Source organism: Solea senegalensis, linkage group LG12 (genome assembly GCF_019176455.1).
Source record: "Solea senegalensis isolate Sse05_10M linkage group LG12, IFAPA_SoseM_1, whole genome shotgun sequence".
In the NCBI taxonomy this organism is placed as follows: domain Eukaryota; kingdom Metazoa; phylum Chordata; class Actinopteri; order Pleuronectiformes; family Soleidae; genus Solea; species Solea senegalensis.
In genome coordinates this window covers 13,387,041-13,412,308 of record NC_058032.1, presented here as the reverse complement: position 1 = coordinate 13,412,308, position 25,268 = coordinate 13,387,041, and the positions used below count along the sequence as shown (strand labels likewise).

The 25,268-nt window shown below is 41.8% G+C and overlaps 1 protein-coding gene across 2 annotated transcripts in view; it reads left to right on the top strand.

Annotated features, from left to right (window-relative positions):
* Positions 1 to 25,268, top strand: part of LOC122778417 (neuroligin-3-like) — a 109,225-nt gene that overhangs the window by 13,429 nt on the left and 70,528 nt on the right. The window contains exons 2-4 of one of the 2 annotated variants that reach the window (XM_044040301.1): positions 8,982 to 9,678; positions 10,700 to 10,759; positions 18,959 to 19,018. In XM_044040301.1, the coding sequence (XP_043896236.1) occupies positions 9,210 to 9,678; positions 10,700 to 10,759; positions 18,959 to 19,018 (589 nt within the window). In that variant the 5' untranslated portion in view covers positions 8,982 to 9,209. The remainder of the gene's footprint in view (positions 1 to 8,981; positions 9,679 to 10,699; positions 10,760 to 18,958; positions 19,019 to 25,268) is intronic. The other variant, XM_044040302.1, reaches the window with a different exon arrangement.

Sequence of the window (25,268 nt, the reverse complement as noted above, 5' to 3'; positions counted from 1 at the left end):
GCATTTCCCAAACACAGGGGTGGGGAGCCAACCGGCGCAATAACAAAGGATGCATTACCTAATAGATCTGGCAGAAATTCAGGCCGGTCTGATAAAGCTGGGTTACAGTACTTTAATCAATCACAAAGAACACGAGCCAATTTAGGGAGAAGCCTGACATTCAAGACAGGCTCTCAGACAGGATTAGAAATAGTGAATGGAGAGTGGACATATCTGCCAGGGAGAGCTGAAAGGATTGATGTCAGTGGACAGTGTTCCTGCCATGTGTGATATTGAGGCATGTCTTTGCTCCACCTGCACACACACACACACACACACACACACCCTTTTTTTCACCAATGCAGATGATTGTTGGTAACAAGACGATAGTTGACTGCCACTGTTGTCTTCTAACTTGGTTCAAGAAAGGGCACCGTCATTTAAAATGTCTTTCCGAGCTCATAATCAGCTGGGCTCTCTTCCCTGACTAATATCTAGAATATCAATGAACATGCAGTGAGCAGAGTTTATACATAACTAAGAGATGCACGGGAGGAAAAACTAATGTTTATCTGGCTCTCCTTTACTCAGTCACACAAGCAGCAGGTTTATCTCGGGCTCAAATAACTGGACACGGTGATGCTGATTGAATTTTTCATCAGGTCTTTTAAGTGTTTAAGGATAAACCTGACTTTATCCTCAAAATTCGAAATTAAATAAGTTATTTTCGGAATCTTCGGGAATCCTTGAGGGAAATCCTCGCCGTCAGCTACAGCTGCAGCCCCTTATCCTGCACTGGATCAATGGGGAGAGCGGCCAGAGACTGTGATGGTGCTGGATAAGGGGATGGTTCAACTGTGGTGATTGATATCACTTCACTAATCCCTCTATATCTCTTCTAAATCCACCTGGCTGTAGCTCCAAATCACCCTGTTATGTCATATAATAAGGTTTAAATCCTCAAAAGCACATTTACATTTCCAGCTGTCATATTTTATTTGAAGCTTATTTACTATTCAATGGAAATGATATTTTTGTTGTTCATTCTTTACATTCATGCAGCTGTATTCTGGATCTCCTAATGCTCAGGAATCTGAATATTTGCTTAGAATCTATTCACCAGCATTTGCTGAAACACCATACTGTATGTCATGTAGTGCTCCTGCATATTACGGCGCTATTAATCTTTTAAACACCTTTTATTAATAGGCCATGTGGCGCAGCATGTGTTTGTTTGGTCCTTGTTTACGCTGAAGTTGAAGGTCAGCCCCTCATTAGTGCAGTAGCATCTTTTTTGATGCTGTGATATACATAGTAATCAAGTGGGGCTCACATTGCTGTTCACTGGTGACCTTTTGTTAAAAGCACACCACTGATGGGTCAGTTCTAAACTTAATTATTCTCCCATAAAACTCCAGGGATCACACACAGTCGACAGGCCTCATTTAATTTGCTGTCATTAGGCTACAATAACCCTGTGCTCCTGCTGTAACTAGACCCCCACCATAATGCTCGTGAATCCACTACCATCGTTTAATACCTTCTTTTTTTTTTTTGTTAAAAAGGAAAATAGATGCAGTGGGTTTTGCTGTGTCAAGCACACTTGTGTACATTTCAGCTCTCCGCTATGTATTTAGAAATCCTTCTTGTCACACGACAATAGATGTTGGCACTTCTCACTTCTCTGCAACTACCAGGCATTTGCATGTCAATGGCGTCATTCTACCACTGTGCTTTTCACATTTGTGAACACTCTGTGTGGAAGCCAAGTAGCCGAGGTCTTTGAAAAGACACATCAGAATAATGTGCAGTGCCGCTTCCAATAACGCGCTGTTTTCTCAAAATCCATTTCTGCTCAATTGGACATTAATCACAATTTTGGACTCTGAAGCTAACAATTCACAGTATAACATACAAAGTATACAGAAAAAAAGTATTTTATATATATATATATATATATATATATATATATATATATATATACATATATATATATATATATATATATATATGTACATATAATGCAACTGAGAAGGCGCACTGGGATCATTTTAGACAAAATTTACACCATCCACTATGTTTCACCTGAATGTGGAAAAGCTCTGTTTGCACATTAGTGTAACTACTAAGGCACCCAGTGCACTATTATTAATTTTACAGGCAGCAACTGGGTCATGTTTCTGCTTGGTTTATGTTTGCGTCAGTGGAGTCCTTTTCACACTTAATAATAAAGCTGATCGTTCAGGTTTTCAATAAGAACTGGAGCCTACTTGGCTTAAATTAGAGCTGCTACTGTATTCCGCTCATTAGTCCATCGGAGGACTTGGATTCTCACAGACTTAAAACATACATGACAGCTGTCATTGTATTGTAAAAAAAAAAGAATGAAAGGAATTTCACATTCTTGTGGAAATTTGATCAGAATTAGTTTTTGCTTAATTCAAAATGCAGTGGATGAAAGAGGCGCTCAGGGAAAGGCTCCTGTGCGTTTTGAAGATCGGGATGATTAGCTCTTCAAAGGTGTTGCTTGGTAATGTACGGTACATATGGGGATATGTCGTTTGTATAATGGAGCTGGTGTAAAGCAAGAACATTTTTCTGTTCCGAGCGGGGACATCTTCACCGAATTGTAGACATTACTGCATCACGTAACCTTAATTTCACATGTATATTGCAAATAAATCACTTTTATCAGGTGAGCCATTTTCAGGTCTGGAGGCACTCTTTTTAAAATAATTGCTCTTCCGTGTAGGTTCCTCTTAGTTGCTTCATTTTATTGCTGCCTCCGCAAATGGGTATTCAGGCCAAGGACAACTACTGTGTATAGTCCCTTTAGTCCAGACTAGTACAGAAGCATCTAAGATTTTATAATGAAGTGGCAGCGAACTCGCGACCCTGATTGTGAAAGATCAAATCTCTGTAGTAATTACCGGGCAGACCTCAATTAACTCATACCAAACCCCCGGTTCATCTTTCTGTGTTTGCGAAGTGTTAGTCTTGCTGCTTAAGAAAAATTGTTTCCATGACTCCCGTCCCTGTCAGTTCCTTGGTATTTGCGATCGTCTTGGATCGATGTTCAGTGAACCACACATTGGTGGATACGGGACTTAAAATGACATCATTTAAGCAATCGATACGGACTTTGAGTTGGATATAAACCATGTCCCAAATAATACACAAATGAATGTCTAAGTAATGAATTGCTGTAAAAGAAAGTGAGTTCTCTCTTTCAGGCACCGTTGTGTTGCCAACTCTGAAATACAAATATACACTACTTACAATTCATTTATTCAGAAGGTAAGAGAAAATATGTTAAAGAAAGGATGTGTCTAGGAGAGATCATCAACATCACTGTGTTCAATAATTTTGCATGGCCCTTGACAGATGTAGACTGATTAATTGGCTATTTTTATTATTATTTTCTAACAATCAGCAATCAATTTGGTTTATGTGTTATGTGAGGGGAAAACAAGAAAATCATCTAAATATATATCTAACAATGTTATAGAAAACCCCACATTGATCCACCTTAAGCCCTTGAATAACGCTCCAAAAATTACAGAAATGTCTCTTTTTTTACCCACAGCTGCTTTTGTGCAGCAATGAGCAGCAGTTCACATATAAAGTGGTTGTCGTAAACTTTAATTTGCTTTATAACAGCCACGCCATGCAAGTGCCACTCAGGTTTCCTGCAGTTGCCTGATTTTTATTCAATGCATCCCAGAAGACTTCAAATCCATCCAGAAATTGGTGTTAGTGCTGACATGTAATACGTGCTGTCATTGCAGTGAAGGAGATGAGAGGAGCAGCCTGAAATATTTACTGAATTTTCCTTGGTTGGCTTGAGTGGATCCGTTCTAGAATTCGATCATGTTTCCCATGTGCCTCACTACGTCCAATCAAACGTGTTGCCATTTCATATAAGTAGAATGGTTTGACCAACAGCTAAAAAAAAATGAATCAATCGGAGCGATACCAAATATTTCAAAGATCTGATTCGACTAATAAATGACACTCATGTGGTAACACATCTGATGAAAATGTTCTTGTGGTCGATATTTATGTGGCTGTGAAACATGAAGGAATGGCAGAAATTCACAATAGATAAATACTGAAGTCAGAGTGTCACCATCTATTTACTAGGGCTGCAACAAACACTGATTGATGTTTAACATAACTTTCTACATTTTCTGGATTCATAAAAAACAAAGAAAATAACCGACAGATTTATCGTTACTGAAAATAGTACACAAAATATCATTATGTAAATCACAAAATAATAATAATTATTATGCTGTTTAAAGTTTAAAATACAGTATTACACATCATACATGGTTAATTATCTACAAACTTCATGTGTTCTGATCATCTTGAGATAAATAAAAAAATCGGACCGGATTGTATTAAATCTTGTTTCAAGTGCATTGAAAAATTTAAATCCCGACCAATTTGTCCGCTTGTTGTTGGCCCTCACATTGAGACATAAGTATATGCCTCAGTACGTGACTGAGAACTCAAGTAATGTAACAATGAAGAAATGTGTGGACATGATGTAACGTCCCCACACCATTGTTTGTGGTCAACAGGTTTTTGAAGACAGATGCCCCCATCGCCTTGTGCTCTTTTCGCAGCATTTTTGCCATGGTGATAGAAATTGCACACAAAACACTTTGTCAGCAGAACAGATCCCACTCTGCAAACGACATCTGTGGGAGTTTGGATAATGAGCACGCCATTTGTAAAATCTTAATGTGTTTACATATGGCTAGATTAGAGACGGACCCAAAGAATCCTTAACCCTCAAAAAAATCCCTGTGGGCAGCTCCAGTCATTAGCTGCGTAATGTTTTTTTTTTTCAGCAGGATGTCAAGTGGGACTCGGCCGTGGATCAATAGGAGTTTGGATGATGAACTGGTGGGGAATGTTCTTTATTCATCATTTTGAATGATATGTAGGCTCTTCAGTACTTCTCCATCTAATTTAGGCATTTAGCTATGATTAATATCGCTGTACCCCTCACATAGTATTGCACATAGGCTACCACTGTACTGCCCAAAGTGTATGTGGCACGCCAAGGGAGGAGAAAAAGAGGCAATACAGATGTAGGAATGAGCCCACAGCCTCAACGTGCAGCTTTAGGACTCCTAGATCCACTCTGTCCCTATCATTTTAGTCACAAAGAGCAAACTGTTGTTTCAAGCATCGTCAGCACTTGGCCATTATTTATTTGCCGTGCAGTCTTCGAACTCCTCTCTTGTGCTAACCTGGAATCCGTCTTCAGTCTGCCTGCTGTGCTTCCCTCACCATGTTTCCTTGGCTGTTGAACTGGTAATGATACTCATGGAAGCCTTCATCTAGCAGCCAGAAGGGGTGGAGACACAGCTTAGCGAGCAGCCGCAGCAGCTGTGCCGTCATTTCTCAACATCACCCTTTTTTTTTCTTTTTTTTTTCCCTGTAAAAAAATATGTCAGCATCTCCATGGTGATTAGCAGTCAGAATGTGCTGCGGCTTTGTCCTTGATTTAATACCAAATCTTCTAAGTAATAATGACTGCAAAGGCTCTGAGGCTGACGGAAAAAGGCAAATTAAATGAAGCGCAGTCCCTCATTCCTCACTGTTACAGTGGCACCGGTTCCCAGCGGGAGCTTTATGAAGCCGCAGTTTGGTTTTGACATTTTCTGAATGTTGTTTCTGAAACATGTCAATCTCCTTGATTTAATATGGCATGTTGTTGTTCATCAAGCCCGGGAGCTTATACAAGGAGTGTGCCTGTGAGAGCAAACATGCTGTATGTGTGTACATCCATTATTGATTTCCCTGTGTTTGTTCCTTTTGAAATTTACACATGTAGGGAAACAATTTACACATGTGTTTTCCACATTATTGACACAAAGGCAGACGCAAACATAAGTCAAGCAAAATTGAGTTTTTTTTAACAGTGCAAGTGGAAGGTGAAGACACTCAATGAAGTTTTGTTCCATCGCCACTCACATTTTAATGAGTTCAGTCGAGGTAACCACCTGAGAACATGGGTTCTGTCTTTGGGTTCCCGTCTTGTTGCCCTTCTCTTATTATTTTTATAATGGCACATTCAGCCTTGGTTATAATGTAACAGCGCTGCAAGCCTTTGTAATCAGTGAGTACACTCTCTCAGGTCAGGGCAGCTCACTTCATTTGAAGGTGGATGTTTTAGAGGACTAATGCAGCTTTGTGAACACCTTTGTTGCAGACTAGCTACTATAATAACATCGTGAGGAGAGTCAGAAGCTCCATCTACTCGGAACTTTTATTGGTTCCTTTTCTTTTTCTTTTTTTTTTTTTATCAGAGTCCATTCAGCGTCTCTCTCTCACTAAGGGATGCCAGGCCGTAGGAGTAGATTTGGCTCTGCACTCAGACTTTTACTGTGATGCAGAGATCTCTAAGCTGTTGGAGAACAAAGGGTCTCGCAAGCACGCATGGCTGTGGGCTCGGACCAAAACATACAGGGAGAAAGCCTGTGTGTGTGTGTGTGTTGTCTTCTAAATATGGGATGTGAATGGGCACAGCTAACATGTTGTACCACCAGGGCATTTTTGAATAATGAAAGGGATTGGACCTTCAGACTGTAACATATCCTATTAATCAGGGTGTGGAGAATTGTCATATTTATTATGGGTTGCAAGGCCACAGTGATAAGACGATCAATATTTCTGGTATGATGAGGGAGAACTCCTGCAATCTTTCTCGCTCTCGCTCTCGCTGTTGTCCCTTGGCAGCGCTTCAGCAGGTAGGGAGATCAAAGCAGAGGACTTCTGAGATGGTGTTGGAGGGGAGACTGATGAAGTCCTCTGAGCTGCGTGTCCTCTAAACACACACACACACACACACACACACTCCATCACGCTGTCCTCTGTCCTTGCTATGTCCTGATTAAAAAGTTGGACCCCGTGTATTTTATTTCAACTAGAATGTGTGTTATCGCAATGATTCTGCTGCCGTGTGCACAAAACATGGCACGTGCGGCTAAAAATAGAAATGTTTTAAACATGTTCATCGGCCTCGTCTTTTGGCACAGGCGAGATGTCTGTTCTCGGTTCAGGGGATAAATATGCACAACAGTTCACGGACACAACTCATGATGGATCATACATGCAATCAATATGAATTCAAGTTGGTTTTTGAAGGGGGTGTGGGCAATCAAAAAAGTTCTGCAACACACCCTAACTTAATTAAGGTTGTAATGCAGGGGACAGTTTTTGATGACCATAATATTCAGTTACTGATAAAGTAAAGGGGTTAATAGGATGGATAGCCCCAGAGAGAATAAACAAGAGTACAGCTTAGCAGCACGTTAAACAAACAGCCCAATGAGCAAAGGAAGTACATTGTGAGTGTGACTTTTGGAGCATTTTGAAGCCTTTGCCGGCTCCTGGCCCTCAGCAGTGCATGCCTTTTAGTCCTCAGATTAGATATGGTTGGCTTTTCATGTATTATCACTTAGCAGGTACTCGGTGTGCTGCTTTGAGTTCCTGAGCAGAAGTGTCCACCACACATGTTCCCATTTCCACATGTATTGGCTAAGATAAGCTCATCTTCACTATTTACAAAATGTGGGTGTATATGAAATAACGTGAGGGCTTTTGAATACACTCGCACATCCCACCAAGAGGCTCAGATCCACAGCTGTAGCAGATGGGAATAGCTGCCTAGTAATTAAAGCACATACTGGAAAATCAGGATTTCTTTTTTCCCTCAGTGGTTAGTGGTCGTCCAACTGCTGCTCACACATTATAAATCATTTACTGAGCCATTTTGGATAGTAATATCCTTGTCTAAATGCTGGCTTTTCTTCTTCATCGTTATTAGAGCAAACCCCGCAGTAGGCACACAAAGCTAAGGGGGACCCTAAGCCACAGAAATTGAAAATTGATCAGGCAGTGTGGGAAGGTATTCACTGGCACTTCAGGTTCACCTCAGGACTGCTGTTTAGCATTTACAGTGCTGTCACTGGAGGCACCCATGCTGTTTGTGGCTACACAAAAGTAATCTCCAAGAGCAAACACATTGGAGGTGTAGTTTACATTCTCCATTCATCATATCTCTGCAGTGGTTCATATTTCTACCAAATGATGCATGACATTAATCAGTCCTATCTTGTAAGGAAAGGCAAGTTTCTATAAAGCGCGTGCAGGTGATTGATATATAATCCATACCCCAGTGGAAACCACCCAGACTCACTGTCCATTGATTTTTATTTGTGTTTTTATATGAACAAAACAACATGTTACAAGTCATTTAGCTCAGGTAAATTCGATAATTCAAAACCCCAAATACCGATGTACAACCTTCATTGGTTGGAGGGATATCAGGGACCCAGGGGCTAAGGTAATTTTTTTTTTAAATGAATTTTCCCAGTAGGTTTTTCCCTGCTATCCATTACCTGTGGTAGGTTAGGCTGTGTGTCAGCCAGCCAGAAAACATTCAGCGACTGACTCGCTATATGAACTGACTGACAGGAAATTCCCAATTGCTGCTCTAGTGCAGAGAGAAGACTGACAGATGAGATATATCGCAAACATTTCTTATCAGGGGCATCAAAATGTCAAAAAAACACTAGTAACTCACAACATATGGGACATTTTAAACTGTTCATATGATAATGATCTTGTGTAATGACTCTTGTTGCTGTTCATTTGCTATTAATTAAACATTGGCATTTGAAGTCGAGAGTAATTATCTACTGACAGTTGGTGCCTTTTACATTTCAGTTGTCCTATTAGCATTATAGGGCACATCTTGACAAGTTGCTCTACAGTTAATTCTAATATCCAAGTCAAAGGCATATTCTTGATTATGTGAATTAATGACAGCACTAAGAGCGCTGTCATGTTTATGCGAGTTGTTTTAATTCATGTCAGAAAAGGACTCACCAAGTCAATAAAAATGACTGAGTAAAAAATGGGAGTGAACTGGTGTGCCGCTCAGAGGCTCATTCATTTTTCTCTGTCTTCTTCTGTTGCAGCACAGGCTAGAAGATCTGACGAGCGAAAGGAGGACGGCGACTGAGAAGCCTGCAGGAGAGAGGAACTGCATAAGTGGCTGGTTCTCCGCGTCCGTAAGCCGGCAGGCTCCCGTTTTGCAGCTGATGACTGTCCTTCAGGTGGCTGGTCTGCAGGGCTGAGTGTGTTTGCTGAGGTGCTGCCCCAGCTTGTATGTTGGTCACTTACATTTGCACTCCCTCACAAGGACCATGTGGTCTCTAAGGAGAAGTTGTCTCCCCTCACAGACCTGGAGCAGTTCCCACAGTTGCGCCAGTTTCAGCGTGTCCTTGTGGGTGTTAAGTTTTTGTTGGTCCTTTGCGGCCGTGAGAGGACAGAACTACCACCCTACCGTGAACACACAGTATGGGAAACTACGAGGGGTGAGGGTGCCTCTGCTAAGTGAGATCCTGGGGCCGGTGGATCAGTATCTGGGGGTTCCATACGCTGCCTCCCCAGTGGGAGAAAAACGTTTTATGCCTCCCGAGCCTCCTTCTTCCTGGTCAGGGATCAAGAACGCCACCCACTTTGCTCCCGTCTGCCCTCAAAATATTCACAATGCTGTGCCAGAGATCATGATGCCAATATGGTTCACCTTCAACCTGGATATAGTTACCACGTATATACAGGATCAACATGAGGATTGTCTGTATTTAAACATCTATGTTCCAACAGAGGATGGTGAGTGTGTCGAGTATCTAGGAAGAAAACCAAACCTCTCCTCTGTCTCTCCCTCTCTCTCTCTCTCGCTCTCTCTCTGTCTTTGCTCAACAATTCTGTGTCACCTCTGTATTTTGCGCGGAGCATGACATTTTGTCTGGCGCATGCTGTGTCTGTGTCCATCATGTCCACCTGCCATCTTGACTTGATCTTTCATTTAGTCTTTTCATCAACTCTCCCCTTCCATGCCACTGTTAGAGGTTCCTCTTTTGATGACAAAAATGACTTATTAATATGACTGAATATAAAAGAAAAAAAAATCTAATCATTTAAGACACAGATTGGAAGCATTTGGTGCACCTTCCTACCCTCACTGTCTTGACTGTTCTGGGGAAAGTAGCCATTATAGATTAGTAGCCTGCTTCATGAGAGAATGATCTACTTCAGGGTTGGTGAAATATTCTGTCTGGTACACGAGAGGCCTGTGGCATCAGCCTGACCTATGTAAGACCCTTTACTTGCACAAAGCTGAATACATGAGCAGGTTTTGTGCAAAAAGGCAAACTAAACCAACTACACTAAAAAATGTTAGCTTTATAGATATTGACTCTTAACTGGCCCCTATTATTTTTTCACTCGCAGGGAAATGGGTTTAAAATGCTCCAAGAATCCAAGCGGGCAACAACAAATAACATTTTCACTCTGCAAATTTGACTGTGAACTGCAACGTCTTGCTACAGTTGCTTCTCTGCCTTTGGTTTGACTGTAATGGGTCTTAAATAGAAGTGCATGTTAATATGGGCTTCCTGTGTCCCAGAATGCAGCAAATTCATTCCAGCATTTTGGAATATTTCTGCAGCAACACCCAGTTACTTACAGGTCCTCTGTTGTTCTTGTTGTTGATTACTGGGAGGGGGGGAGGAGGGAAGGAGGGAAAGAGGGGTTGAACAGTGGGGTCTGAGTCAGTCTGAGTTGTTGCATGTCACATGCGATCTTTTCCAGAGCTCTCTGTTATTTTGTAGTTTTTCCATTCATTTTACAGTCAAAAGAATATCCAAGGAATGTGCCAGGAAACCCAACAAGAAAATGTGTAGAAAAGGAGGTATGTAAAAAAAGAAAAAGAATAAAGCCGACACGGGACGAAAGAGGAATTGAAAGAGTGAAAGAGAGAGGAGAGAGATGCATCCTTGCAAAGCTGCCAATATCACCATCTATCAACTACCAATCAAAGTGCTAATTGGGATGAACGTGGGACTTGTGACTCAGATCAACCTTGACATAAGTGTGGGAGATGAGTGAATGGTTGTGCTGTGTTGCGTGTGTGTGTGTGTGTGTGTGTGTGTGTGTGTGTGTGGGCGTGTGCCGTATCCCGATTAGCCGAGCGAGTGTCAAGGAGTGAAAATGTAGGTCCCTCAATAAATAATAAACTTTGCAAGCAGTTTATCGCAATGTCTACGGATGCAATGTTTTTCTTTTTCATCATTGTTTGACTTGTGCATATTTAAATGCATGATTTTGAATTCAGACCCAACTGTTGATTAAAGCAGAGGCACGAGTGCTATTTGAAATTAATGCAAGATAAAACTTGACGCGGTATGAACTTAAGTCCTGTTTCAGAGCTCACTTGAGACACCACAGCTTATTGGAATTATTTGTCAAACCTGACGCCTGAACTTGTCGGAGGCTTAGCCGCTGATTAAATTTACACAAAAACGTGGAGGGCCACCTTTCTCCTATATTAATTGTTCTTAAATGACCTATTTTATCTGTCTGTGTGACAAACGCTGAAACACACTGTAATGGAGAAACGCAGTCCAGTTTCATAAGCAGCAACTAAAATCTAACTGCTGTTAACAGCAGAGGGCTAATTTCCTTAGCCTGCCATAAAGGCGCTGAGTAGCCCTAAGACTGTGATCGAGAGCCTATCTCACATCACAGTAAAGATTCAGTTTTAGCTGCAAGACCTCTGCTGTTGATTTCCACGGAGGCTGCCACCGGCCCCACTCTGTGCACTCGTACGTTCTGTTTTGGTAAACCAATTTTGAGAGAGACAGACTGGCCCTCCAGGCACTTCTGCTTCTGAATTAGTCCCAGTTGCGGAATATATACAGAAATATCTCCTTAATATTCCCCCTCCACTTTTTCAATTTTTCAATTATCTTGCCAATGTTTGGAAATGGGAAAACTCTATGATACGTTTTATATGTTGCTTTTGTGACAGATTATTGTGCGAAGAGGTGATTTTTGCACAGTCCCTTTGTTGGTATAAACATGAAGGTTGTAATTTTCTCAGGGGAAACTATTTTCTGTTGTACTTTTCTTTTAAGGCTGATCCTATTAGTCTTGGCTCATGTTGAATTAGCAGTGTAAATGCATTTTTATTTAGCCTTCATGTTGGAAGCAATTTTTGAAGTATACTGTGGTTTGTTGTAAATGTTTCTACCAAGAAAGGTGTGAAAATTGCAGTAAATTGAGGAACAGTTCATCAGTTCCCTCGTTAAATATTTGAAATAGTGTCCTTACCATAGTTAGATCTGTTCCATACACCTATAAATAAAGGGGTTTTATGTTTTTTGTCACTGTAAAATAAGGTAGAGTCATACACGCTGTGCATATTCAGTACTTTTAAAATCTCTATGAATTTGGTTCCTCTGGAGGAAAGACTGATTAATTAAAAATGGTATTTGACTCTACGTGAAATGGTCTTGACTGTTGCCAAGCAACAGTATGCAGTTGTGTTAGGAGCAGAGTAAGTGGCCCTCTCACCTAGTGTGACGCACCTGTGTTACATTTGTAAAGCTGAAAAAAATGACAAGAAAAGCGCCATTAATGGGAAACAGGACTCATAATAATCTTTTTTTTGATTTTTGAAGTGTTTTATTTGGCACAAATTCAGTATATAAGTATGTGTACAGTGTAACACAAGTAAATGTAGATGACTGAGTGGTAGTTAGGTTCAAAAGTATTCATCTCCATATAGTTACTGAGCTATTGTCACCCTACTAGGCATTATATAGAGAAAGCATCACAAATAATGAACCAGTAGTATCCTAGCAAGACACAATTATAGTAGAGGCTCTTTTGTGTAGTTTGATTGGTATGGCTGGTTTCTACTAGGATTGGGTGGTATCCAAATGTGGATTCTGTGAAACTTTCCCCACATCTTACTGCTTGCCCCTCCAATATAGCCTCACTGACTCAGCTTCTCCCTCCATCATCTCAGCCAAAGCAGTATCATCACTCTCGCATCCTCTGTGGTACCAAGGGTCGAGGAAGGGGCAGATCACCGATTCGCTTTCGTATTTGGCTCCAGCTTGGCAAGAACTGCAGCTTTTATTGACTTGGACGTCCTTGTCTGACACAGCAACACATCAGCTGTTGTGTTTTTCATTTGGACCATCTCTCATGATATGCTTATTGCTGTTATCGCTCCTGCCTCTTGGCTTTCAACCGTTGTGCATAAGCAATTGGTGCTACAGTAAAACAGGGCAGCCTTTATTGTGAACAGTAGAGAACCCACTCATCCCTCTCTCTGCTTTGGATGAGTGACATGAACCCACCTTTTTTCGATTTTTTGTTTAGTTGCTAGCAATTGTTGTGATGCGGATCATTTTGACAGTGCCAAATCTGGATTTCGTCCCCCTTTTAGTAGCAAAATTGTCATTTACATTGACAGAAATAACATTTGGTGATTGGTTTTGCTTCCTGCGGAAGACTAGTGCAGCGCTGCATGTGCAAGATGTCTTAACAGTCTGGGGCCGAGGCCATGTGGAGGTAATCTAATGTGCAGGGTTCAGCACTGAATCCCATTGCTCTGTCAGAGTTGGCGTTGTAGCCCACACATGCACACATGGTACAGAGCAGTGGCAGGTTGGGGGCTTTGGAGCCTTAAATGTCATTGTTTTCGCTGCTCTTAGTCTCAGTGAATCGAATGAAAAGTGGTAATGAGACAGCTAAACACTGTTTCACTGTCTCAGAGTGCTAGATTGGCTCAAGATTGGTCAACTTTGCAAGCACAGAGCCTGAGGAAGTCACTTTTCAAATTGATTAACAAACTTGAAAAGATGTCTTTAACATATACATGTGTTTTTGATGAGATGATGTGAAAATCTAGAATTTTTCCAGTGGTGAGTTTACATATAACGCACAGACATGAGCAAATGTGCCTTTTGCATTGGCCTGGCCAGACGGTGCAAATAGCAGATCAGGTTTTTGCATCATTGGCAACAATCACTCAAGTTGAACGTTTTAAACTTTGGCGAAAACTTTGCCTCATACAGTGATGCAAAAACCAGTCAACATTGAGATTATTTGACTGATGTCACGTTCGTGTCTGGTGGCCATATACGTTTTATCTACAGAGACCAAAAACAAACCTGGATACCAACATAAGTACAAGTAACACAAAGATGTTCTCGCTTCACTTATGGCACAGCATGCTGCTTTCGGTGTGACATTCCACTAGAGAAACTTTCTGACTTTCGACCTTCCTCACTTCTAAATCTGTCCCTCATCATGAGTCTATTTGAGATAAGTGCAGTGAAATCAGTTGTACATTTTGGCCTGATTTGGATCGCTCGACTGTCGTTCCTACGCAGCCCTCACAGGCAGCAAACTGCCATGTGTTATGCATCTTAGTGCCAGTAGCGAAAACAGTCTGATCAGTTGCCAAACCTGAAGATTAACAACTCCGGCCGAAATGGTCATCTTTTCCTTTTACCAGATGACCTCCTGATGCTAGAGCTGTGAACATTGTGAAAGAGCCCCAGTCCTGGTTAGACTGTGTCTGGGTTCTGGCAGACAGTAACACACCATGATAATCCTGTTGGTTGGCCAGCTCAACCCCGCCTCGGGGAAGGAGGGGCTACTCCCTGAGTGCTGCTGAGGAAATCTGTACACCAAACAGACTGTGCAAAACTTTCCAAGAAGACAAGAGCAAATATTGGCTTGTGTGGTTGGAAAACAGAGCAGATGTCTGCCTTTGTTTGACAGAAAATGACTTCTATCATCTTCTATGATCATCTATGTGGGTCAATGGTGACCCCAGTGAGCGAAGGCTGCAGCCAGCAGCATATTCATTTGAGATGCAAGACCTGACCTAAGCAGGAAGTTCCCATTCAGAACTCTCCTGCTTCTGCTGTGTTGTCCAACATCCACAGTCAATCCATGGCTCAGTATCTCTGTTCTGCTCTTTGTTCATACCAAAGTGAAAAGGAAAAGAGGCCATAGCCTGTGGAGTCCACAAGCCAATTTGACAGGGAAAACAAAATGTGTTGCCTCTCGTATCTCTTGTTAGTTTATACCAGGGGTGGGGAACTTGCAGCCTCATGCAGGTCATACTGTATGGCCTGTAAACTAGCAATCTCACACCAACTTGATTTTTGCACTGTCAAAAGACATAAAACAAAAAAACAATAATAAAACAACAATGTCTGAAAGCCTGTCAGATACACACAAGTATCATGGCGACTGTGAAGAACTGAGAAGTGAATAAACTCAACTTAAAAGAAGTTACATTGTGTGTTGTTGGCCTCTACCTGTAGTCTTTGTCTTCATGACGTACAATTTTCCGTAATTCTTGTGTCACCCCAGTGCCACCAGATGTAGAATCTGAATAATGTGCGTCCTTGTCCCCTCTGTTTGCAGAAGTAAAATAAAATGGGTACCTGCAATGTTGCTTTACAGCTTTACCGGTAGATAAAAACACCCATGTGATACAGTAATGCATTGTCAGTTTAGGTTTTTAAAGCATTAAGTATTTAAAGTTTTGTTCTGTTAACAATTTGGAAGCGTTAAGTGTGGTTAGAAATAGTTGTCCTCAAGGCTGCATATTCACATTGTTCTGTTTTTTTTTTTAAAGCTTTGAATTAGTCCAGCAATGACACGTAGTCACCTGCGGTACACGAGTTATTTAAATAACTGACATATTTGACGGATGCTTAAGATGCTTAAACCCTGGTTAGTCCTGATTGCTATCTAAGCTTTTTTCAGTTAATACAGAGAATAAGTAGTTCATTAGGTAGTAGAAGAAGAGGTGAAAGACCCCAGTTTGATGCCCACGGTCTTTGGTAAACATGTCACTTTCCATTATTGAGCTGTAGACAGCCAGAGAGACTATTTGGCTGCCTTTTATTTGTTTTTTTTATTTATTTTGGGAACAGCTGAAGCACAGTGTGGGTTTTGGCTGTCCTTTACTGCAGGATTACAGCCTCCTTAACCTTTTAGCTGCATTCTCCATCATTCTCTCTTATGTGTCCCTCCCAAGCTGTTCCTTAACCTCTACAATAGGAGACAGATTGGGTGAGATGTAGGCAGACAGAGAGAAAGACATGCAGTGTCGAAAGACAGGAGGAGAGACAGATCCAGACACTTTGAAATAGAAAAATGGCCACCTGAGGATTAGTGGCTGAATATAACTGCTCCAAATTGTCAAGGCTGCAACATTTCACATTTCACTAAGTCCCTTTCCACATTCTGACCTTTTTGATATTTAACTCCAAGGCCTATCTATTGTCAGTAAACCTTTTTCTAGCAAAGGAAAGCAGTTAACATTCAGCCCTTCAATGATGTATTGAGTGAATTGTGGATACAGTCAAGAAGTCTCCAGAGTCTAAGACTACTATTTGTATACGTGTGTGTGTGTGCATACATATAGTGTGTGTACAGGCTTGGGTTTATTCATAAACTCCTACTACTACTGGACTTTATTTTGTTTGTAATTTCATAATGAATCGTTCAACCATTTCAGTATGATAAAATTGCAAACAGTAATATTAGTGAAAAAAGACCCATCAATTGGGTTTTCTTTGAACCTGCTTTGATACACGTGACAAGTTTCTATTTTGCTTGTCAAGGAACATGAACAGCTGTTATTCTGGGTGCTGCCTGTTTTTGAAGGGACGCAAATGTCATCTCCTGGCGGCTGGCTATGCACGGAGAAACTCATCAATTCATTGCAGTTATTTTAATGTCACATTCTTTCACTGCAGCATCAATTTTGAGATCCAAGGTCAAATATAGGCTTGCTTGCTGAGTCACTGCAGATGTCGCATGTTTGCGGTTCCCATTATGGATCCAGCGTCTGACACCCAGGCTCAGAGACAACACAATTCAAAGTGACAGAGCGTCCCTGTCGACACCTGCCATCCAATCTATGCCTGTCTGAAGCGTTTTCACTCAATAACCTCATTGTTTTAGCATGTCAACAGCACAGTCCACGCTAGAATAATCATAATCTCTAACGAACCATAAACGGGGTGCTACACATATGGTCAAACGATGCCCTTTTATCACGTTTATGTTTTCTAACTAACATAGAAGTGGAGAAATCTTTGGTGAAAGTCTGCATAAGGGGCGGACGATTGAGTGCTAGGCCTTCTAAACTGTAATAAAACTATATTTTCAGAATGATATTAGCATAAAAAGTGAAGCTTTGTCATTTAAATGAATCATCATTAGGAAAAACAAAACCAGACCACTTTCAGAAAAAGAAAGATCATGTGGCTCTGAAAACGTTCCAGAATTACAAAAACAATTTCTGCATAATTTCTCCACAGTGATTTTCACAGCTGAATTTTTAATTTGTTTTTCCTATTACCAACTGGGCGACTGAAATATATGCATTTAATGGTGAGGTTGATCATAGTAATGGTGATGGAGCGATTGCATATATATCGTAAAGTAATTTGTGTCTTTCTCTGACTCCAGCTAACTGACAGAACAAATGCTACAGTTAGTTTTATTTGCAGCTTAGTTTGTTTTCTTCTTGGTAGCGGAGGGCAGTGGTGACGGTCACCTGCCAAGACATCGGAGGTTATAATATATGGTTACTGGATGCTACAGATCCAGAAAATCTAATTTGATAGTGATATCTAGCGTCCTTTTAGGCTGACTTCAGTTACTGAAACCTGTTTCTGTGTGGACGGCCCCTTAATGTTACGTAGTCGTAGTTTGGCATGCAGATGACAATGACAACAGCCACACTCAAGAAGTGTGTGTGTCTTGTGTGAAATGGTAATTCTGCTCTTTCCCCCTAAATAATTTATGCTTTATTTCATAAAAAAAATCATGATGTGGTGTTTGTTTCAAAGCCAGCGTGCAGCTTCCCTCTGCAACGGAACGCTGCGGGAAATGCTACACATCTTATCGTGTAATCACGGTTCAGTAAACTTCATGACAGTCAGCCCATTAAACTTTGATACGAGCGATTTGCACTTAAGTATAAGGTCACCAGAAACAGTAGGACTGTTACTGCATCAAGTATTGCTGAAATCCAGAATAATGGAGTTATCCAAAATAAAATAACAGTTTTCTCCAAACTCTTCTCAGAAGATGATAGACCACAGATGAGTGATGGACAGACAACATGGCTAAGCGTCATTGAAGTCCTTAGGCACTGCTGCGAGTAACAAAATGTCCCACTAACCAGTTTAGAATACGACTAGTATACGCTGTAGTGGTTGTACGCTATATTTCTACATGAAGGTGCCCTAAGGGTCTGGATTTTCATATTATCATGTTCCACAAGGACAACAGCACATTACATACTGTTTATGGAAAAGATATAATCTAAAGTAACTGCACACATCACTGCGTATACATGATTCATGCAGTCTTGTGTTATATTCAAATCACCGCCTCTTGGGACGCTGCAGTCCTGTACATGCTTGTAATTTAAAAAAAAAAAACAAAAAAAACCCCTGCTCTTTCAATAGTTTTCTGCATTCTGATTTTTATATACTTTAGCTTGGCAGTAACCACACTTTCTGTTAATATCCTTTTATTCCCCTTTTTTTTATGGTTGCAAGTAAGAAATTACTGTTAGGTGCATATTCCAGAAAGATTAGGAAGTCTCTAAAGTGTTGTTTAGGCACACTATAACCTTGTCCACTGAGTCATTTCAAAAATACAATCATAAGCAATCAGTGTCATAACTGCTCCTTTTCTGCAGCAAGCCTTTAAGCTATTGTTTTTTCCGAAACATGTGGGACCATTTTGAAAAATCAAAAGTTTATTTTTCTGAAAATGCCAGTGTTGTATGACTCTGCTCCAGATATGCTGTTAGAACAATGAAGCTGTGTTTAATTCATTGTTGACTCTTTTTAATGATGATTTTATTTCTCAAATGATCTGCGTTGATGTGATTGTTCAATGTACTTAAATTATTGTTTTTATTCCTGTGTGGTTTAAAAAAAAAATACTGCTTTATACTGAATTGCCTTTTTTCCCATGTCTGTGTTACCAAACATGTTATTTTGAATTTCCCTGTGCCTCTCTATGTCTCTCCCTGCTTCAATAACAGGGGCCCATGCAAAAAAACAGGGTGAGGATTTATCGGATAACGACGGTGATGAAGATGAAGGTACTTTCCATGGTGAACAAAGATGGTGCATGATTTTTTTTTTTTCCTAAACATGTCACCTTTTTAGATCATTTAGACTTTTACTTGATTACGTTGTTGTTGTTGTTATTTTTTTTTGCATTTTGCAAATGCATTCATCAAGCATCCATGCCACGTGTTGGATAGTGTTGTCTTCATCAAACGTGGAGTGCATGTGAGTGAATGTGAGGTCTGACATTTCCAAACATCCGAATTCAAGTGATGAGCAAGGTGTTTGGATTAGGAGTCATGTGGGATCTGGGAGCTGTCTAGATAACCAAGTCCGGGCTGGGTCATTTTAATATCTCACACTGTGACTGAAGCAACTGCTATTACAAGGGCAGAGCAGTCGTGAGAGCCTCTTCATCAGGTGTGGCCAGCAGATGTATCGGTGGTGATAATGACAGAGCGACAGTAAAGCAGCAGTGTAATATCGGAGCGTTCGCCGGGTCTGCCAGCAGATTTAGATGAGGAGCGGCAGTTCAGGAGTGCTTTTGGAGAGGATTAGAGGCGAGAGGTGTAGAAAATGGGAAGTTGCTGCTCAGCAATCGCATTGTTCACTTTCCATATTTATCTTGGGATATTCCCGGCTCAGAGTGGATCTCTGCTGAGATTAGAATGAGAGAAGGTTTCTTTCGCTGCAACAGAAACAGCTTTAGTGTCTGAATCTAAATTAAACCCTTGATATCACCCTTCCTTCGCCACTATAGGCCAGGTGATGCAACAATGATCTTGGGTGTCACAGTGTAAAGCCATCACAATATCCTCCATGTGTTTCTCCATGTTGACAAATGGGATTTTGGCTTATTATGATTACATTCGGTGAACAAGATTTAACCGTATGTTCGGACCAAAACAGTTTGGGACATTAGCAAATGTTGAGGGCACAGGGGTCCTCTGTTTGGCAGGAAACCCAAAATGTCACACTTAATTGCCATAACCTCACATTTATGCATCTTGAATGTTGGCATACTGAATGTCAGCTTTGCAGCAGGTCCTGTGTTTGGCTTTAAACCCAGCATTTTCCGGCTGGCCAGGTTTTATTCCAGATGTTTTTAGGGTTTTTCAAGAAGCTCCTTTTTTTTTTTTTTGCCAGTGGTCTTGTATCTCGAAAAGGCGACTTATGCTGGCTTTGATTGCAGAACAGGAAGTGTCGCTTTTGGCACCTCTTTGAAACGCAGGTGTCCCCTCATTCGGACCACGGGCGTGCTTTTACAACGGACGCCAAATTGCCTTCAGTCTTTGGCGTGACAGTACATGTACGTACACACGTGCATCCATGTCGGTTCAGAATTGCTGACAAGTTCCAATTCCTTTGTCTGGCAAGTGTTTGCATGCGTATGCAGCGGCTTGGTCTCCAAGCTGTTGTGCAAGACTAGCTTCATTGAAAATGTGACAAGTCTATTCCTCACTGAGCGCAACTAATGCTATTTACAGAGCATCACCGTAGAAGCACAATACAGTCCCAGCGGAATCTCTGCCACCGCACTGTAACTAATGCGTGTGTGACAGAGTTGGCCATCAATGGCTAAACATGATCCAGTAGACTGTCATTGTTCTGGTGACTGTCTGTTATGAACTCTAATGGCCTGACAAGTAAAAACCCCTGTTTTTGTGTAGTTCTCCCCAAAGGGAACTCCTACTTCTGTAAAAACAAGACTCACCTCACTCAAGGATGGCTGAGTACACTTCACAAACCATAAAGTTCCAGTGAACTGTCTACTCTACTACTATATTGCTCTGACGAGTGGCTGCACTATTATGTAAGGAATAGCCAGCAATCTCCTTGTCTATGGCAAATGTATTGAAGGCTCTGCCAATTAAAGTCAAACGTTTGTATTGAGGTTATAGGGTGAGCAAAATCAGGACTCTGAGTGGCACTCGTAAGCTCCTCTTAGCCACATATTCTCATTCAGTTCAGAGAGTTGCTGTCTTGTTTCTCTCTTCCACCCCCTCCATCTCTCAGTCTGTTCATCGCAGCATTACCATGCTGTCTCAGTTGGCAGTCTGTCTGTCCTGGGCTAATTCCCTATTTTCCTCCTCCATAATATTTGAGCTGCCTCCCACCCGGTTTTAACCAACATGACACGCTCTTAAATTTATTTTTCCGAATGTATTGGGACAATAAATCATTTCTTACGTTTCCGAAGAAATGTGAGTAATAAATGTAAATAGTAAATAGTACACAGTACATTTGTAATACAAAGGTGTGAAACAACAAAATATACTCAACTGAAACGACTCGATAAGCAAACGTAATGAGAATATGATGAGCATTTAATACAACACATCTCCATCTGTTTGCTGGCTGTCCTCAAGACTCTGCCTCTTTGTCTTTTCATTGTCTGTCTCTTCTCGAGTCTTGCCGTCTTTCCCTCCGTGCCCACCTGTCCGTCTGAGCTACGGTCAACCCCACTGGCGCCCGTAAAGTGCATTCAAATTTTGTCCAGCTGTCCCTCCAGCGACGCGAGTGCAAGTGCATCAACCAAGTTGCTGTGATTTACACTGGCCCACAATCAGGACTTGATTTTACAGAGGATGTTAGAGCACTGTCAAAGCCAGCGCACGCTTCCTATCACCTACCTGCTGTTGTTAGATAAAGGTGGGCATGTAGCTAGAGGTAGTGAGGCTGGAGGAGGGAAATCTCAGAGGTGGAACATGGCTGTGTGCTGAGCCACTGTGCCCAGTGTTAGGCAGAGGCAGGCAGCGTTTCCCACTCCACCTCCAGGGTGTGTTGCACTACCACTGCCTCAGCTTTCTTCCGCTGATGAAAAATAGATGTCTGTCATTTGGCACTTTCAGACTCTATCTCTAATCAGGAGGAATGCTTCCGCCCAGCATGAGCGTGCGCACACTCAGACATGAACACCAGTACATCCATTAAATCAGTCAAGCACACACCAAACAATGCTTGCTTCCAAGCTCCGAGACTTGCTCTGTCGAAGATAACACACACACACACGCACACACACACAGACCCAGAGAAGCTCTGCGTCGATGCTGTGCCAGGGAGTAGAGCTGAGCTCCACCTGCCCGGGTATTACCATTAATTCCATTGCAGAGGGCCCCACTGGATCCCTTTTCAGTAAAGCCCTCAGCTCTGCTCAGGCAGCCTGGAGAGTGGTTAATCAAGGCGCAGGGGAAATTCACGCACCACATTCTCTTCTCTACCACTATTCCATTCTCTCTGATGTGGCAGGGATGAGCATTCATACCCCTTGAAGCCCATTTACGTCAGGATATGTGGAATATTGCTGTGCAGCTTCTGTCAAAGATGAGGATTGCTGCTAATGTCTGATCTACAATGGCATCATTTGAGCCATTTCAGAGACAACTCCTCTATCATCTCGTCTCCTTCTTTGATTCCCTTTGTTTTTAATCTTTCTTGAGAGGCTCAAAATTATTAACGAGACAAAAACATAAAAATGCTGCCTCGGAAAACAAAGACTGAAATAGAGCGGAGATGCCCCTTTGACTGGCTTTTGCTTTGTGCACTTTGCTGTGTTTAGTGTCTGCTGCCCTAAACCCGTCTTTGTGTTTTTTTATAGGGTATTGACAGTTTTTGTGGCTTGAAACAAGGATAACAGGCCTCTCTGAAGGAATTTAGGGCTAGTCGTCTTTCAGTCAGGGGGAAAAACAGCTATTGTTGAGTCTTAAGGATGACAGCGCTCTACAGCTTCCTCCTCTCAGCCAGGTTCAGACCAGCAGAAGGGGGATTTGGCTAATAGTTTTTAGGCTTCTCACTGTGTCTTCCCTTGTATTTGACTCATCCAGCGTCTATACCAGCCCCTCTTTTCTTCTCTTTTGCCCTCCGACGATCCACACACACACTTCTCGCTGTCTGCCGGCATTATATTTAACACACAAACACACCACCATAGGAAGCAAGAAGTCACCTTCACACAAAGGTCATTCTGCCTATTACATTTACCAGCCCAACGTCAAGATGTACAGTCGGAGCCCACACCTGCTTTCATATATGCTCCGATTTTCAAAACAAAAACATCTTGAACGATAGGGTGCACATTTCCTGTCAATGCTATCACTCCTGATAATGTGCAGCCTCTGAAAGTCCACTGTTTCAAAATAGAAGCAGTGATTTTTCTCGTTAGTCCAGAAGTACTTTAGCCTCGGACCGCCCCCCCAAAGACCTATAGACACACACATTCAGTGTCTTGTAACACAGATATTCAGCATTTCAGGATACTGTCACTGACTTCTGCAGTGGAACGAGCCGCTGTGTAATTGAGTGTAATTTCGCTGCTTGTTTTGTGAAGCGCTCCCCAGATAAACTCTGTGCTTTACATGAATGTGGCCAGTGATGGACTTGTCATGGATGAAGTGAGAAGCGTTCCCTGACGAGAGTGTCACGTCCGGCCACATCAGGACACTGCCACCCGTTCCCCTCCACCTCAGACCTCACGGATAGCCACCGACAGTCACCATGTTTTCACCAAGTGTCGACACAGTGAATGCCACCGACACTCGTCTCCACTCGCCTTTGTCCTGTCCCACTCTGAAGCGTCAAGGACGATTCTGGGGACGCTTAATGTCAGCTATATGACTGACTGTTTTCAGGGGAGTGAGAGGCATAGGTCCAAAAGGTGGGGAGAGGGGGAAATAAGAAAGAGGAGCAGAGAATGAGTGCTTTTCACCCTCCTGGGGGGCTTCACTCGCAGCAGCAACACATAGAGACTCAGCTTAGGCCTGAGTTATGCCTCCCACTGACACTCCAATCAGTCCAGAGCCACTGTGATGCACTGGAAAGGTTGTGTCCCTCAGGTGCTGCTAAAATTCACACCCTGTGATATGTTGAGGTGTGAGTGTCCTCAGCCGTCGCTGTACTTACCTGGAGTGAAGTGTGGCGAACTAAAAATAGTAGAATTGTTGATTAAATAAAAGGGCAATTTTCAGTGTAGTACAATTATTGTGTGTTTGTATGTGCCGTGTGAGTGTGTGTCACTGTACAGTAGATGCTGCATGCTCTCACTTCTGTGGGTGAGAGAAATATCTGAGAAAGCATAAATGATGCTTCTGTTGCGGTTCACTCTTCATCGCGCAGCCACCTTCATCTACATTTCTGTCGTGCATTTATTTTTTTGTTGTTGATTTCCCAAAAAAAACATGAATCTGTTTTGTTTCTTCTTTGTTTCCGCTTACAGTGCATGTCGTCCTGTTCCTGGTGTAGTTAAATGACTTGTACTTGCGTTGATAATAAACATGTCTCTGTTTCCTTCCTAGCGCAGAGCTCTATGCTGCATTTTGATGCTGTGAACATGTGTGTTGATGTGACAAAATGTATGCCGCGGAGAAGTGGCACGTCACCTGCTTTACCAGATTAGTCCATCCACAGCTACTGATACTAAGCCTCTGATTGGTTGAGTAGAGCTAATCAACTTGTTACCTCCAAGTGATGCCACTCCGCAGCCCACATGTGGATGTATCCCGAGATTATTATTATTAATAGAGTGTAATTAGGATCTGACGCATGCATATTTTCCTGTGACTCCAGTCAGTGTCAGTGACAACTGCATATCCCATCTGTGTGAATCCTCCCACATCAGATCGAGTCAATCAATAGATTAGAACAAGTGGTCGTGTAACACTCTCTCAGAGGGATTTAACTGTTGTCATGGAGACATGATGTGAATCAACAAAAGAGGTGACTGATAACACTGACATGACTAATCTCTTTTTCTTATTTCTGCCCCCTGTTCTTTCTGACTCTTTGTCATTCTCTTTGTATCTGTGGCCCATTTGTTTGAGTAGCTTGTGAGGAATATCATTTTGATGTTTTTTTTCTTCCCCTTTACCCCCCCCCAAAAAAAAAATCTCCCTTTCCCTTCCTGACTGTACCTTCCATGCTTTCTCAACCCATGCATTCCCTCCTCCTCGTGTTTAGATAAGTGTGTGCATAGAGAAGTGTCAGCTATAAATTACATTTCACTGTGTAGCCTTCTCAGATACCAGCGAGATAAAGAAAGCCATAAATAAGACTGCATCATGTACAAGTTATTGCTTTGCTTTTAAACGTAACAGGGCCATGAATAACCAAGGGAATAAAGAAAAAAAGAAGAAGCTGTGACTCAAGGCTGAGTTCTGCTATGAGGTTACACGGGAACCGTGTCTATACAAAATGCATTTAAGTAGTTGTCCTGGGTGCTAATGTGATGGGATGCATAGCGATGAGCAGTGCCTGCAGATTGGTGCTGTGCAGGATGTGGTCTGCGAT